At 31.8% G+C, this 14,680-nt stretch overlaps 5 protein-coding genes across 5 annotated transcripts; 3 read left to right on the top strand and 2 right to left on the bottom strand.

The window, feature by feature from the left end:
- Nucleotides 1-1,964: 1,964 nt before the first annotated feature.
- SKT5 (Skt5p) lies at nt 1,965-4,019 on the top strand (the record flags this gene model as incomplete). Its single annotated transcript, XM_011274645.1, has 1 exon — nt 1,965-4,019. The coding sequence occupies one exon, from the start codon at nt 1,965-1,967 to the stop codon at nt 4,017-4,019; it is 2,055 nt and encodes a 684-aa protein (XP_011272947.1).
- Nucleotides 4,020-4,572: 553 nt separating this feature from the next.
- On the bottom strand, nt 4,573-7,914 carry KIP1 (Kip1p; the record flags this gene model as incomplete). Its single annotated transcript, XM_011274644.1, has 1 exon — nt 4,573-7,914. The coding sequence occupies one exon, from the start codon at nt 7,912-7,914 to the stop codon at nt 4,573-4,575; it is 3,342 nt and encodes a 1,113-aa protein (XP_011272946.1).
- A 514-nt stretch (nt 7,915-8,428) lies between these two features.
- PRX1 (thioredoxin peroxidase PRX1) lies at nt 8,429-9,190 on the top strand (the record flags this gene model as incomplete). Its single annotated transcript, XM_011274643.1, has 1 exon — nt 8,429-9,190. One exon carries the CDS (start codon nt 8,429-8,431, stop codon nt 9,188-9,190), a length of 762 nt encoding a protein of 253 aa, XP_011272945.1.
- Nucleotides 9,191-9,736: 546 nt separating this feature from the next.
- SEF1 (Sef1p) lies at nt 9,737-12,883 on the top strand (the record flags this gene model as incomplete). Its single annotated transcript, XM_011274642.1, has 1 exon — nt 9,737-12,883. One exon carries the CDS (start codon nt 9,737-9,739, stop codon nt 12,881-12,883), a length of 3,147 nt encoding a protein of 1,048 aa, XP_011272944.1.
- A 255-nt stretch (nt 12,884-13,138) lies between these two features.
- On the bottom strand, nt 13,139-14,197 carry RAD51 (recombinase RAD51; the record flags this gene model as incomplete). The annotated part of the gene is made up of 1 exon (XM_011274641.1): nt 13,139-14,197. The coding sequence occupies one exon, from the start codon at nt 14,195-14,197 to the stop codon at nt 13,139-13,141; it is 1,059 nt and encodes a 352-aa protein (XP_011272943.1).
- Between the last annotated feature and the right edge of the window lie 483 nt (nt 14,198-14,680).

Raw genomic sequence — 14,680 nt, 5'->3', positions numbered from 1 at the left:
GCAATAAACTCGTAACTATAGGTTAAACAGCTATTGTGACTTTTTAATGACTTACATTAGTGTATAATTTCCCCATAGTTTAGGTGGCCAGTGAACACTGAATGCTACTCCAAATAATTACTTCCTTAATTCAAGTTGCTATGGTGTAACAATTTACACTGTACAGTTGTAAATCTTGAATAACTTGGAAGTTGGTACAAAGATAAAAGGTAAAAGTGGTAGCTAAAAAATATTGGGACGTATGGTCTTGATCAATTTATAATAAATTACTTGTTCACATGTGTTGAATACTGGTTTATGTGGTGCCTTGTACTACGTGACCCCGGTAAAATAATCTTCAAAACTTAGAGCTTGATCAAATTAGGGCAAGTCAATCCTAGGATATATCCTGGATCCTGAAACTAATAATTACAATTATGGCTAAATCATAACCAAGTTACCAACCCACCAACCCCCAGATTTTATAATGTTGCTACTGTCTACTGCAATTTGAAATTTTCTAGACGGATCTGTGTAGAACATGTCACCAATTTCTTGGTCAATTCGAATGATGAGGTTGCTGATGCCTAAAACTTGAGAATGTAAACAAATTTGGAAATTCTCAGCATCATAGAATTGTAATCATACATCTAAGGTAAGATAAGTCTAGAGGTCATAGAACAGCATCCCACCGTTTATGACCGGTATTGAGCTGTACGTAAATGTGTTAAAATCTTGATATGTTTATTGTTTACCGTTCCTGAAATAGATGAAATAAAAATTTGTGTAGAATTTGATGTGATTTTTTCAGTTTTTCGCATAGGCAGGTTTAGAAATCGGGTATAAAGTACAAACTAATTACAAAGACAATAGGCGAGTCATAATAGAGAAAGGATTTAGTCAGTAAGTGTTATACACTGAGGACTGAGTTTGAAATACGTTTAATAAACCGTCCTTAGTTATTAGGCGATTGGACAGCTTAATCTGATTGTTTGATGTTCGAATTTCTTCGTTTTTAATGTTTACTTTTCGTACTTAAAATAGTTGTGGATTAAGCGAAATGCACATTTCCAAAGTACCAAGCACATACCGAAACTCAAAGGAACATGGGAAATAAGGAGGCACAAACCAAACACACAAGTGAAATTATAAACTATAAAACTAGTTGGAGATCCACTAAATCGTAGTAAAGATTTCGTTAACACGAGGTGTCTATTCCATTGTTAAATACCAGATCATAAAAAGTGCTATATATACCACTCATCGAACATCATTTTAGTGTTTGTGGTTCAAATCTGAAACACTTGTGAGAACATTGAGACAACACAACACCAACTCATAACGTTTGCTGTGCTTTGCTTTAGGAAATAACCCATTCAATTCCTACTGTTAATCAACTGGTTATTATACAAACAAACCCAACATTTCAAGCAATTTATCAGTATTAATTTATTGATTATCCAGCATTTATTTCACCAAATTTCAAGTGCATATATTTTTTTTTCTTTTAGCGCATCGCTGGGAAATTTGTTTTTTTTTTTACCTATAATTAAAAATTTGAGAAAGGAATCGTCATCAACGCCGAGTATCCACAAACAAACAATATAACAAAAGTCTTTAAAACACAGTTCAAAGCTTGCTAATTCCAAAGATCAGTGGAATAATCATCAGAACAGTTGAATCAACTAGGTTATCACAATTTAAACGCGGTTTTTAGCCTTGGTTTTCATCATTTTGATCTTTTTTGAACTATTATAAAGCGGTTAGCAAAAAGATCCCACAACAACTGATCAGGGAAAGAATAGTTGATATTATCATCAATAGCTCCTTTCAAAGATACCCAAGAGTACTCTTTACATACCATCACAATCGCTCAGCAACATCACATTTGATTTCCAAACTACGCGCTCGCTAAATCAACATTTACAAGAAAAGAATCAACCATCAACCATCAATCATAAACATCAACCATAAACATCAACAACATGTCTGTCGCATCTTCATCCCATCCTTATAGACAGCAAGTACGCCCATCACAGGATAACCAATCTACAGCAGGTCTGTTGAAGGAAACATCTGTGCTATTAGCCAACAGGGTCAAAGCTCATCAAAATAACAATATGGATAACTCATCACCTCAATATTCAAACCCAAGCTCTGGAAATACATATCAAAGTGCCACTCAAAGTATCAACAACTATGAACAGGGCGGTTTTATTCAAGATGATGTTCCAGGTGCACCACCTGTACCAACTGCTGAAGCTTATCATGAAGTTCCTCAAATTTCAGCTCAACAAGATTATCAACAACAATATCAACAAGATTATCAACAACAATACCCACAACAACAAGGTCAACAAATCAAAGAAACTTTTGTATTTGCTGATCCAAACCACCAACAACAACAACAAGTTCCATATATTCCACCTCCACCAACTATCCAATCTCATAACATGGTTAATAGTAATGGGGTTCCAACTCCAAGATCTTCAGTTGATTCAGCAGGTACAAACCAAAGACAAGCAATTTTCAATAATCATCAAGTAAATGATAGTTCAAGTACAACATCAATCCCAAGAGCTCCTGATACTCCAGTTGGTGCTCGCTCTTTCAGTTCCCCTCCAATTCAACATTTATCATTAGATTATCAAACAAGATCTGAAGAAAATCTAAGTTCAAGATCACAAAGTCCTCCAAATTCTCAAGGTTATTCAACCGTTTCATCTAAAAAACATAATAGAGCTTCAAAATCTGTTGATTTGTCACATCTTTATCTTTTGGATAGAAATGAATCTACTCATTTCACTTTAACAAATGAAAGTTTAAGTGATGTTTCACAAAATTTAATTAGACAATACCTTGGTGAAAATTCATCTTCATCTTTATTGCCAAGAATGAAAACCATAGAAATGTATCGTAAAAATGTCAAAAAATCAAATGATCCAAAAGTTTTATTTCAATATGCTCAATATATGTTACAAACTTCATTAACTATTGATAACACAAGACCAGATGCAACAAAAGAAGAAGTTGACTTAAAGAAACAATTTTTAAAAGAAGCTGTTCATTATTTGAAAAAATTATCTGATAAAGGTTATATAGATGCTCAATATTTATTAGGTGATGCTCATAGTTCAGGTGCATTGGGAAAAATTGATAATAAGGAAGCATTTAACCTTTTCCACGTTGCAGCTAAACATGGTCATGTTGAATCAGCTTATAGAACTTCTTATTGTTATGAAGAAGGTTTAGGTGTGGGCAGAGATTCAAGAAGAGCATTAGAATTTTTGAAATTTGCTGCATCTAAAAATCATCCAGCTTCAATGTATAAATTAGGTGTTTATTCATTTCATTCAAGAATGGGTCTTGCTGATAATGTCAACGTCAAGAAAAATGGTATTCAATGGTTATCAAGAGCAACTTCAAAAGCTAATGAATTAACTAATGGTGCTCCATATGAATTGGCTAAAATTAATGAAAAAGGGTTCTTAGATATTGTTATTCCAGATCGTAAATATGCAATGGAATTATATATTCAAGCTGCTTCATTAGGTCATATAAAGAGTGCTGCAATTTTGGGTAAAGCTTATGAATTAGGTGATGAAGTGATACCTCAAGATGCTGATTTATCTATTCATTATTATACACAAGCTGCTCTGGGTGGGGATGCTGAATCAATGTTATCATTATGTGCCTGGTATCTGGTTGGTAACCCACCAAATTTGGAAAAAGATGAAAAAGAAGCATTCCAATGGGCTTTAAGAGCTGCAAATCAAGGTTTACCAAAAGGCCAATTCGCTGTTGGTAACTTCTTTGAAAAAGGGTTAGGTATTGAAAAAGATTTAAATACAGCTAAACAATGGTATGAAAAAGCAGCTCTGAATCATGATGAAAGAGCTCAAAATAGATTAAACAAATTAAATGGGGTTAATATTCAATACAACAACAAAACAATAAAGAAATTAAGAAAAAAAGCATCTTCAGGATCAATTGATAAACTGGCACAAGAAGAAAAAGATAAGAATTGTATTATAATGTAAAGAAAACAAATTATTTTGACAAAAACACACAAAAAACATAATTCAATTAGGTGGATATAGAAAATGTATTAACTCAAAGGAGTTACAATTAATTTTATGAATATAAAGGATTTAAAAATATTTTTTAATATGAAATGGAATTTATTAAACTTTGTTTAATTACAAAGACGGCATAACATAATAAATCGCATAGTGACTATTTTGGATAATTATTTAATAATTTTTGAAACAATGGTTAGCTTTTAATTTTTTTTGATTTTAAACATAATACAAATATAATATTTTAATTTTTCAGAGCGTTCATTTGTAGAGCTTAATTAATAGATAATTACGTTGATATTTCTTTGAATATCGAAGGTCGTTAAAGCTCAATCATACGGCATAGCCAAAATTGAGATAAATAGACGTGTTTAATTTGGTAATTATAATTAGGAGATGGTAAACAGAAAATTAAGATCTACAACAACAATGATTCATTAATCATTCAATAAATAATAGATAATCATCTATCAAAACATTTATAATCTGTAAATCATTATATTGAAAGTAAATTCTAATTTGATCTATTTGAATGTGCGGATCCAGGTCTTGAAGTTTCTTTTCTAGTTAAAGAATTTGTACGTTTTAATTTTTCATTTGCTTCATTACTATTCTTCCTTATTATATTCAGATCTCTTGTTGATGTGGCTAAAGGTTGTTTATATGGTTTATCAGGAATTGGCATTAATGGTGAAGCTATTGACTTTTTTTCTTCTTGATCTGCATCAATCATCAATTGATCACTATGAGAACTTTCATTTGTTTTAGTTCTTTGAATTGGAATTTCCCCATAAATTTCTTCCCTATGTAATTCTTCAATTTCATCACGACTTAATGATTTTGGTAAATCTTTATGTATTTCAAATTTAGGTCTTTTAACCATTGGTTCTTCTTCATCAACCGAATATCTTATTGAAGAAATATGTTTTTGTAAACTTTGAATAGATTCTTGAGTTTTAGTTTGAAGTTGATCAAAAAATGAGTTTTGCTTGGATAAGTAATTATCAACAAGTTGTGGCTTGGTATTCTCCAACTCTTTACCAATTGTTTTAAATTCTTTAGATATACTTGCAAAAGAATCAGTGATGGTTCTTTGAAAATTATTTAATTGTGAAGTTGAAAATTCTAATGATTGACCATTGATTTCTTTTAATTTTTGTGCATGATTGTTCAAGCTGTCCATGTTAGAGTCCAAATTAGATATTGTGTATTCAACCTTGGATTCCTGGCTTTGTTTGTTTGTTTCAATATTACTCATTATTGTTCTTGTATTATTCTGTAAATCACCATTATAGCCTTCTAAACTATTACTGAATTGAGTTTTTTGTTCATTCAAATGTTCTTGAAATTTAGTTTGATTTTGGAGCCAATTTTCACTAATGAATTTATCAAAGTTGTAGGTAAAGTCAGTTTGTTTGGAAGCAATATGTTCAAGTTCAGGTTTAATATGGTCTAGCTCATCTTCAACCCTCTTATTTCTGTCTTCATCATAAGAGTCAATCAATGATGTGATTTTCTCTAGTAGTTGTTGTTTTTCAAATTTAGACTTCTTTCTTTCACTCTCTTTGAAATTTTCTAGTTTGATTGTTTGATGTTTGATCATATCAACATATTTTGTTTGGTGCTCTAAAAGTTTATTTTTCAAATCTATAATTTCAGCTGATTGAACCTCTAGTTGTGTTTGAACAGTTTCAAATGATGTTTTAACTTGTTGGTTAATCTTTTCAAAGCATAATGAAACCAATTTCTCAAATGCAGATAGATCTGAAAGTAAAGACTGTGATGACTTGGAGTTTTCTAATTTAAATTCATCTAATTCAGATATAATTTGTGATTTGATTTCCTGTTTGACATGTTCAATTTGATCAATTTCTTTAGTTGTTAGAGAGCTTTTATCAACAATGGATCTTATCAATTCATCAACATTGATGACAAAGTTTGATTTCACTTGCTCAATATCTTGACGTTTAGACTTGATTTTTGACTGTTGAGAATGAACCATTTTTTCGAAATTATCAGTTAATATATTTGACAATTTCGTACTGTCTTTATGGAATTGGCTTATAACTAGATTGACACCTTCAGATTTTTTCACTAGTTCTTCTTTTTCAACGTCTAAAGTTTCAACATTTTGTTTTTCAAGCTTAGATTTATGATCAACTCTTGAATATAACATTTCTTTTTCTTGAATCACATCTTCCAATAACCCAGTTAAAGATACACCGATCTTATGAAGTTCATTTTCTGTAGTTCTATATTCTTCACTAACAAATGTCTCAAATCTATGTTGCTCTTCACTTTTATTCAATTTTTCAGTTGTATCTATCAATGATTTATTTAATTGTTCATTTTGTTGTTTTGAGTCTTCAAGGTCACGTTCTGCTTTATTAATTTGTTCTAATTGAGCTTCAAAATTTGTTTTAAATTTCTTGATTTGTTCCTCAAGAACATCCATTCTTAATTTTTGTTCATCAACTTGAATTCTTCGACTTTCACTTTCAGCTGTGACTTTTTGCCAATTTTCCTCAGTAACATATATACCATTCTTAGATCTAGTAGCATTTAAATCATTTCTAAGTCTTTCTATTTCCTGTACATATTCTTTGATAAGCATCTTTTTAGACATACTTGAATTTACTTGAGGTTTATTTTTAATATTTTTGGCTCTATTAGCGTATTCTAAAGTACTTATGGTTTCTTCTAATGAAACTTTTGCTGGTGAAATTGTTGCAATGATACATGTTTTTGTTCTACCACCTAATGAATCTTGTAATAATCTTGTAAGTTTAGATTCCCTGTATGGTATATGAGGCGATTGATCAACAAGTGCATTAATAACACGACCAAGGGTCAAAAGACTTTGATTAATCATACCTGCTTCTCTTGCACGTTTATTTTCAGCACCTGATCTATTGATATTTTCTGAACCTGCCAAATCAACTAAATTCAATTTACCAATTTTAAGATATTCCTCTCCGGAGACTGGATCAACTTCTTTCATATGAACAGTTATAGTGAAAACAGTATGTGATCTTGAAGATAAATCATTACATTGTGTGGCTGCAACTTGACGTTTATATGAACCATCAGCAAGAACTTTCATACCTTCAACAGCTGATTTGACATAAATTTCTTCCATACCTTGTACCATGATGGATTTCTTATTTGGTTCTTCAAATATTCTAACTTTACGATCACTATTTGTTTCATTATTTAATAAATCTCTTAATTCTTCATTATATAATTCAATGAATGAAATTTTTACAGAAAAATCAGGATTTTTTTCCAAATGGTTGAATAATTGAGTTAATGTTCTTGGTATTATACCGGCATTTTCTGATAATTGTGTACCACTCATTTCAATATCACCACTCATTGTATATGTTTTACCTGTACCTGTTTGACCATAAGCGAAAACAGTACAGTTATAACCTTGAAGCATTTCTTCCAAAACACCACTTGCAATACCATCATAAACCATTTCTTGATCACTTTCAGCACCAAATACTCTATCAAATGTATATGTCTTATTACTTACAGACATTGGTCCTGTTTGTAAAACAATTTCTTTACCCATATGACCCATAGTTGATACCACAACTCCACTATTCTCTTTGATTTCTCTGTCATTTCTAGATCTGCATCTGACATAAACCGATATATGTGATTCTTCTTTACCATCAACATCACTTTTTCTCTTACTAGTAGTTGATTGTTTTGGTTTGGTAAAAGAACCTGAAGAACTATTTGGAGGATGAGCTATAGAAGAGCGCTTTTTTGACACATCTGAAGCTCTTGACCTAGCGGGAGCTAATGATGTCCTCATACCGGGTCTAATTGAATTCCTATCTGACATCTTTAGCACAGCAATTCTTATCTTTCTATTGTCTTCAGTTTTCCTTCGTTGAAGAATCTTATTTACTTTTGAGATCTGTATCTCTCAAATATTAATGTTTTGATTTTTTGTTTACATATTTTTCTGGTACATAAAGCATTTTATCGCGATTTCAGATCTCCATGACAACAATTTATAAAAGAAATACTAGAAATCGTATACTAATCTATTGTTCAATTCAATCGATTTAAAAATCATTTGAATAGTTTATAGATGTGGTTTTATATATAAGTATTAACTTTTTAGAACTAAATACCATTATCATTCTTATTTTATTGCTTACTTGCCACATTTTCTTCCAAATCGGGTAATTTTCAGGCACCTGACTTTGCGATATGTGGTTTTAACCAATCTCTTTGGCTGATGCATTCATAATTTATACCCATGGGTTTTGAAATATTTTTCTAATCTATTCTAGTCATTCTATTGTTTAAATTGAGTTTAGAATTAATCAATTGATACAATATTTACAAAGATGTTTACTCGTTCAATCTTAAGAACCACTGCTTCAGTTGCAAGAACTACCCGTGTTGCTCCAAGAGCCACTCCAATCTTCACCAGAGGTGTTAGAACTTTTAAACAAGAAGATCAACCAAGATTAAGAATCGGTTCAGTTGCTCCAAATTTTAAAACTCAAACTACTCAAGGTCCAATTGATTTCCATGAATACGTTGGTGATTCATGGGTTGTTTTCTTTTCACATCCAGCTGATTTTACCCCAGTTTGTACCACTGAATTAGGTGCTTTTGCTGCTTTACAAGAAGAATTCACCAAGAGAAACACTAAATTAATTGGTTTATCTGCAGAAGGTTTAGAATCACATAACGCATGGGTTAAAGATATCGAAGAAGTTTCTAAATTAGACAAATTTTCATTCCCAATCATTGCTGATACCGATAAAGAAGTTTCATTCTTATACGATATGGTTGATGAAGAAGGTTTCAAAAACTTGAATGGTGGTATTGTCCAAACTATTAGATCAGTTTATGTTATTGATCCAAGTAAAAAAATCAGAATTTCATTCACTTACCCACCATCAGTTGGTCGTAACTCTGCTGAAGTTTTAAGAGTTATTGATGCTTTACAATTAACCGAAAAAAGAGGTGTTGTTACTCCAATTGACTGGACTGAAGGTAAAGATGTTATTATCCCACCAAGTGTCACTGATGAAGCTGCTAAAGAAAAATTCGGTGATTTCACTAAAGTTAAACCATACTTACGTTTCACCAAAGCTTAGATATAATATATATAGTCTTTGAAACTGAATGGAGAAATTAGCCGTTTTTCCTCCACGGTGATTTCTTTGCTTATACACAATATGATATTCTTCTGATATTCATGTAGAATAAAACCATACACTGTGCCCTTTCTGGTTGGATGCTTTAATTAGATTTTATGCCATTTTCATGTCAAAATTTCAAATTTCCCCTATGTAAATATTTTTGTTCGCACTGCAAAATTTAAATCCTGGAGGAAAAATTGTTTTTGGAAATACTAAGAGAAAAAACCAATTTACACTACAAAGCTTTTACCTAAATCCCAAACACAACTCAACAACAAAGAGAAACTCCTAGTAAAAGAGAGTAAAGAGGTATTCATCCAGCTAGAATCATACACAGAGACGCGTTTGATGATATTTGAACAGAGAAGACTGTGATTTCGCGTTGCCGCTTTTAACCAATATTTTGAACCAATAGTTGAAGAGCCAAAGCCAAAGGACATAAGACAAAGGCATCATCAACACAAGGAATAGATCACAAATCAAACAGAACATCAACACAATATGAGTGACAACTTCACCGACACAAACAAGTACGCCACGTCACTGAACTTGGGCAGATCAAACAGCCAGGATAACACTTCAAGAAGTAATAGTATTGGTGGGATACCTGTCAACCAATTCAACAATGGAGCTGAAGTGCATCAAGGATTCAATAACCAACACCAAGCTCAAACGAGAAACTATCCACCTATTCAACCATCTCCAGGGCTTCCATCATTGGCCCCTTTGAGACCCCTAGCTCAAGCTCCACCACATCATCAAAGATCAGCTTCACCTCAACCAATACAACCAAATCAACAACAACAACAACCTTCACCCAAACCCAATACAACTTCAACAGCCTCCGCACCTAAGAAAAGAGCTAATAATTCTAATGAAACTAAGAGTAGAAAGAAACAGAATTCACAGGATGAAAAGAACAAGCTAAACACTTTAGCAAATTTAGCAGTTAGCCCGACCCCTGATGCATCACAACCAGGAAATTCTAAAACCCAATCTACATCACAATCTAATTCACAAGCCCATCAACCCGCAGGTCATCGTCCAGTCACATCATGTACACACTGTCGTCAACATAAGATCAAATGTAATGCTTCAGAAAGATTCCCAGCTCCTTGTCAACGATGTGAAAAGATGGGATTAACTTGTGAGATTGATCCACAATTTAGACCTAAAAAGGGTAGTCAAATACAAAGTTTGCGTAATGATGTTGATGAATTGAAACTGAAGATTGAATATTTACAAAGAAATGAATCATTAATTGCTCAAGCTTTAGCTAACCAACAACAAGTTAGTAATTTCCCAAGAAATGAACATGCTCCATCAGTTAGTTCACCATTAAACTCCATGAGTGGTGATTCACCACCAAGTGGATCAACTTCTTTGAAAACTATTTTGAAAAGAGATCCTCATTTATTAGTTGATAGAAGAAATTCACAACCTGGTTCAATACAGAGTAATTCTCCAAGTTCAGCTCAACAGTTATTGAATGATTCAGCTCCAACAAATAGTGACCATTCCAAAGATCTTCCACCTTTCCTCGAAATGTCAGTTAGAGCTAACACACCAGTTCCAGAAGATCATATAGCCTCACCACATTCACAAAGATCAACTGCATCAAGTAATATAACGGAATTTATACTTGGTGATGTTAATATACCTTTGAAAAAAGCTAATGAATTACATGAAAGATTTATGCAAGTTTATAATCCATTTTTCCCAATTATGCATTCAAATAATGCATCTGAATTATATTCTCAATCACAATTATTATTCTGGGTTGTTTGTTTAACTGCATGTTCATCAGATCCAGAGCCAACATTATACAATCAATTATCATCATTAATCAAACAATTAGCAATTGAAACTTGTTGGATTCGTACACCAAGATCAACACATATTGCACAAGCTTTATTAATATTATGTATGTGGCCTTTGCCTAATCAAAAAGTTTTGGATGATTGTTCATATAGATTTGTTGGACTTGCCAAAAGCCTAGGTTATCAATTAGGTTTACATAGAGGGAAATTTATAAGTGAATTTTCTAGAACTCAAGTTGCATTACCAGATGCTGAAAAATGGAGAACAAGATCATGGTTAGGTATTTTCTTTGCAGAACAATTTTGGGCTTCACAATTAGGTTTACCACCATCTTTACAAACTGATTATTTAATTGAAAATGCAAGAATTGATAAAAATTTACCAAAAAATTTTAGATCATTAATTTCATTATCTATATTTCAAGCTAAATTAGTCAATGTTATGGGTTCAAGTGTTACAAGTCCCGATGGATTAATGGAAGCAAGAAATAGAGCAGGTTCATTAGCAATTCTTGAAAGAGAATTAGAAAGACTTGTTTTCAAATTAGAAATTGATGATATTTGGGTTGAAATTTATTATTTATATGTTAAATTAACAATTTGTTGTTTTGCATTTTTACCAGAAACTCCAACAGAAGATCAAACAAAATATGTTACACAAGCTTATTTATCAGCAACAAGAATCATTACAAACGTTTCAAAGATTTTAGAGACTAAAGCATTAATTGAATTACCAATTTATATAAGACAAAGTGTTTCATATTCAGCATTTATATTATTTAAATTACATTTAACACCATTATTACTGGAAAAATATATTGATTCTGCAAGACAATCTATTGTTACAGTTCATAGATTATTTAGAAATCAACTATCGGCATGGAAAGATGTTGAAAATGATATATCAAGAACTGCACAAGTTTTAGAAAAATTGAATTTTGTCCTATATACACACCCAGAATTATATACTAAAAATGATGGTATTATAACAAGAATGAGATCACATTTAACAGGATCATTATTTTATGATTTAGTTTGGTGTATTCATGAAGCAAGAAGAAGAACGTTAGAAGAACAAAAAAATGGTAAAACTCCAACAAGACCACAAATTCAACAACAACAGCAACAAGATGGTGATCGTAAAAAACCAATTCCATTGCCATTTTATAATCAAATTAATAGAGATGATTTCCAAACTATTACTACTACAACACCAGGTGGTACAACAATTACAACATTAGTTCCAACTGAAAATGCAATGACAACTGCTACTGCAAATGCCACAGCTGCAGGGCTTTCTAAACCAAAAGATATTAAAGGTATTCCAGTTAATATGTTGGATTCAACAGGTTCAATTGCAGCATCTGCACTTGGGAATAGTAATATAGCATCATTGAATAATTCATCATCAAATTTACAAGATTTAAGAAGAGTTGTTCAAAAAAATAATGCAAATGTTTTAAATAATAATAATAATAGTACTAATAATATTTCATCCTTATTAACAAATGATTCAAATTCAATTTTAAATAATGGTAATCAATCACCAAATAGATTTAGAGACTCACAATCACCGAATGGAGCAACACCAACAGCAAATTCAAATCAATATCCAGTTAATTTTGATTTTAGTGGAGTTCAAAATGTTCCATCACCAAGTAATCCAAATTTTGGAAATGGGTTTGATATTAATAATCCTTCAAATTCAAATGAAGGAATTACAAAAGAAGATTTTAATTCATTTTTCCAACAACAAAGTGCAGGTTGGATGGAAGGTAATGATGATGTTTTAGGTTGGTTTGATATGAATATGGCACCTGAATTTTAAATATGTATTTATGGGGTATTTTATCATGTGTTTAAAGGATTTTTAATTTTTAATGAATATTGTAATTTTATCAAAAATTGGATGTAGTTTTATAATAGATGTACATATATTAAAAAACAAAATTAGGGTATAAGAAACAAGAAAAACAAACATTGAAAAGAACTGAAAAAGGCCCAAGGGAACACCATATGTTGATATATATATAAATATTGATTTTTTTTTTCGTTTTTCATTCGAATTATTATGAATATAAGATTATTCATCATCATCTTTTGGATCACCAATACCATCTTCATAAATTGCAAAAACAGTTTCAGATTCAGGTAAACATGGAGAATCATAAATTTTACAAATTCTTTGTTCACCTTTACCTTTTTTCAAACTTAATCTTGTTGTTGAAGAATGAGCAATAATATTACCACCAATTGGTTTTTTAGGATCAGGATTAAACATCATACCACCATCAACTTGAGCAACAACTTGATTTGTTATAACCACAGCAATACCAAATTCATCAGCTAATCTTTGTAAAGTTCTCATATATTTTGCAACATGCATTTGTCTTGCACTTAATTCACCTCTACCAGCAAAATCAGTTCTATATAACGCCATTATAGAATCAACAATTAAAAGTGAAAATCTTGATTCAGACATCATTGCAGCAGCTTGATTTAATAATTGTAATTGATGATCAGCATTATAAGCTCTTGCATAAGCAACATTATCTAAAGCATCATCTTCATTAAGACCATATCTTCTTGCAATAGAGACTAATCTAACAGGTCTAAAAGTCCCCTCTGTATCGATATAAAGACATTTACCTTCACCACCACCCATATCAATAGGTAATTGACAAGTAACAGCTAAAGTATGACATAATTGAGATTTACCAGTTCTAAATTCACCAAATAATTCAGTTATTGAACCTGTTTCAATACCACCACCAAGTAATGTATCTAATTGTTTTGAACCAGTAGTCAAGCAAATCAATTCACTTCTTCTATGATGGAATTCAGAAGCAGTTGTAAACCCCATTGGAACTAATTTTGAAGCTTCAGCTAATAATTTATCAGATTTAGCTTCAGATATACCTTTAACAGTTAACAAAGCTCTTTTTGGAGTATAAGCAATAGCTTCCACAGTGTTATAACCAGCTTCCATTAGTTTTCTAATATCACCACCAGTGATCCCATTTCCTTCTAATTTGGTGATTGGAATTGGACCATAAAGATCATCTTCATCTTCCACATCTTGTTGTTGATGTTCCTGTTGAGGATCCTGTGATTGTGATTGTTGATGTTCCCCCTCTGTCATTGTACCGCTGTGAATCTATATGATCGAAACCTTTTCCTAATTATCAACAGATCCAAAGATTTTGCCACTTTGAAGTTTATTACCAAACAGAAAAAAAATTGTTTTTGTTTTGATTTTGAAAACGCTACGCGTGAAGAATTGCACGAAAACACGAAACTCACGTGACTGGCGCGACAATAGTGTGCAATTGAGCGCAAAAGTTACCGGATGTAGCAGCCGATGGCCTTTGCAGGATTACCCAGTGCATCAATTAGCAGATCCAATATTGATAGATTACTATGTACGGTAATAAGTGTAAAACATTTGCGAAAAACAACGAAAATACACGAAAATACACGAAAAAGATCAACAGTGGATATAAAAGATTGCACTTTTTAACGAATAAAGAATCATACCATAATGACATTTTAAAAGCATCAAAAATTCAAAAATCAAGATCATTTCAGTACAAGAGAACACGGGAGTATCTTTGATTTCCTGACG

Source organism: Wickerhamomyces ciferrii, contig 00184 (genome assembly GCF_000313485.1).
Source record: "Wickerhamomyces ciferrii WGS project CAIF00000000 data, strain NRRL Y-1031 F-60-10, contig 00184, whole genome shotgun sequence".
NCBI lineage: Eukaryota > Fungi > Ascomycota > Saccharomycetes > Phaffomycetales > Wickerhamomycetaceae > Hansenula > Hansenula ciferrii.
Note: the sequence above shows the minus strand (reverse complement) of the source record. Positions and strands in the feature narration are given on the sequence as shown.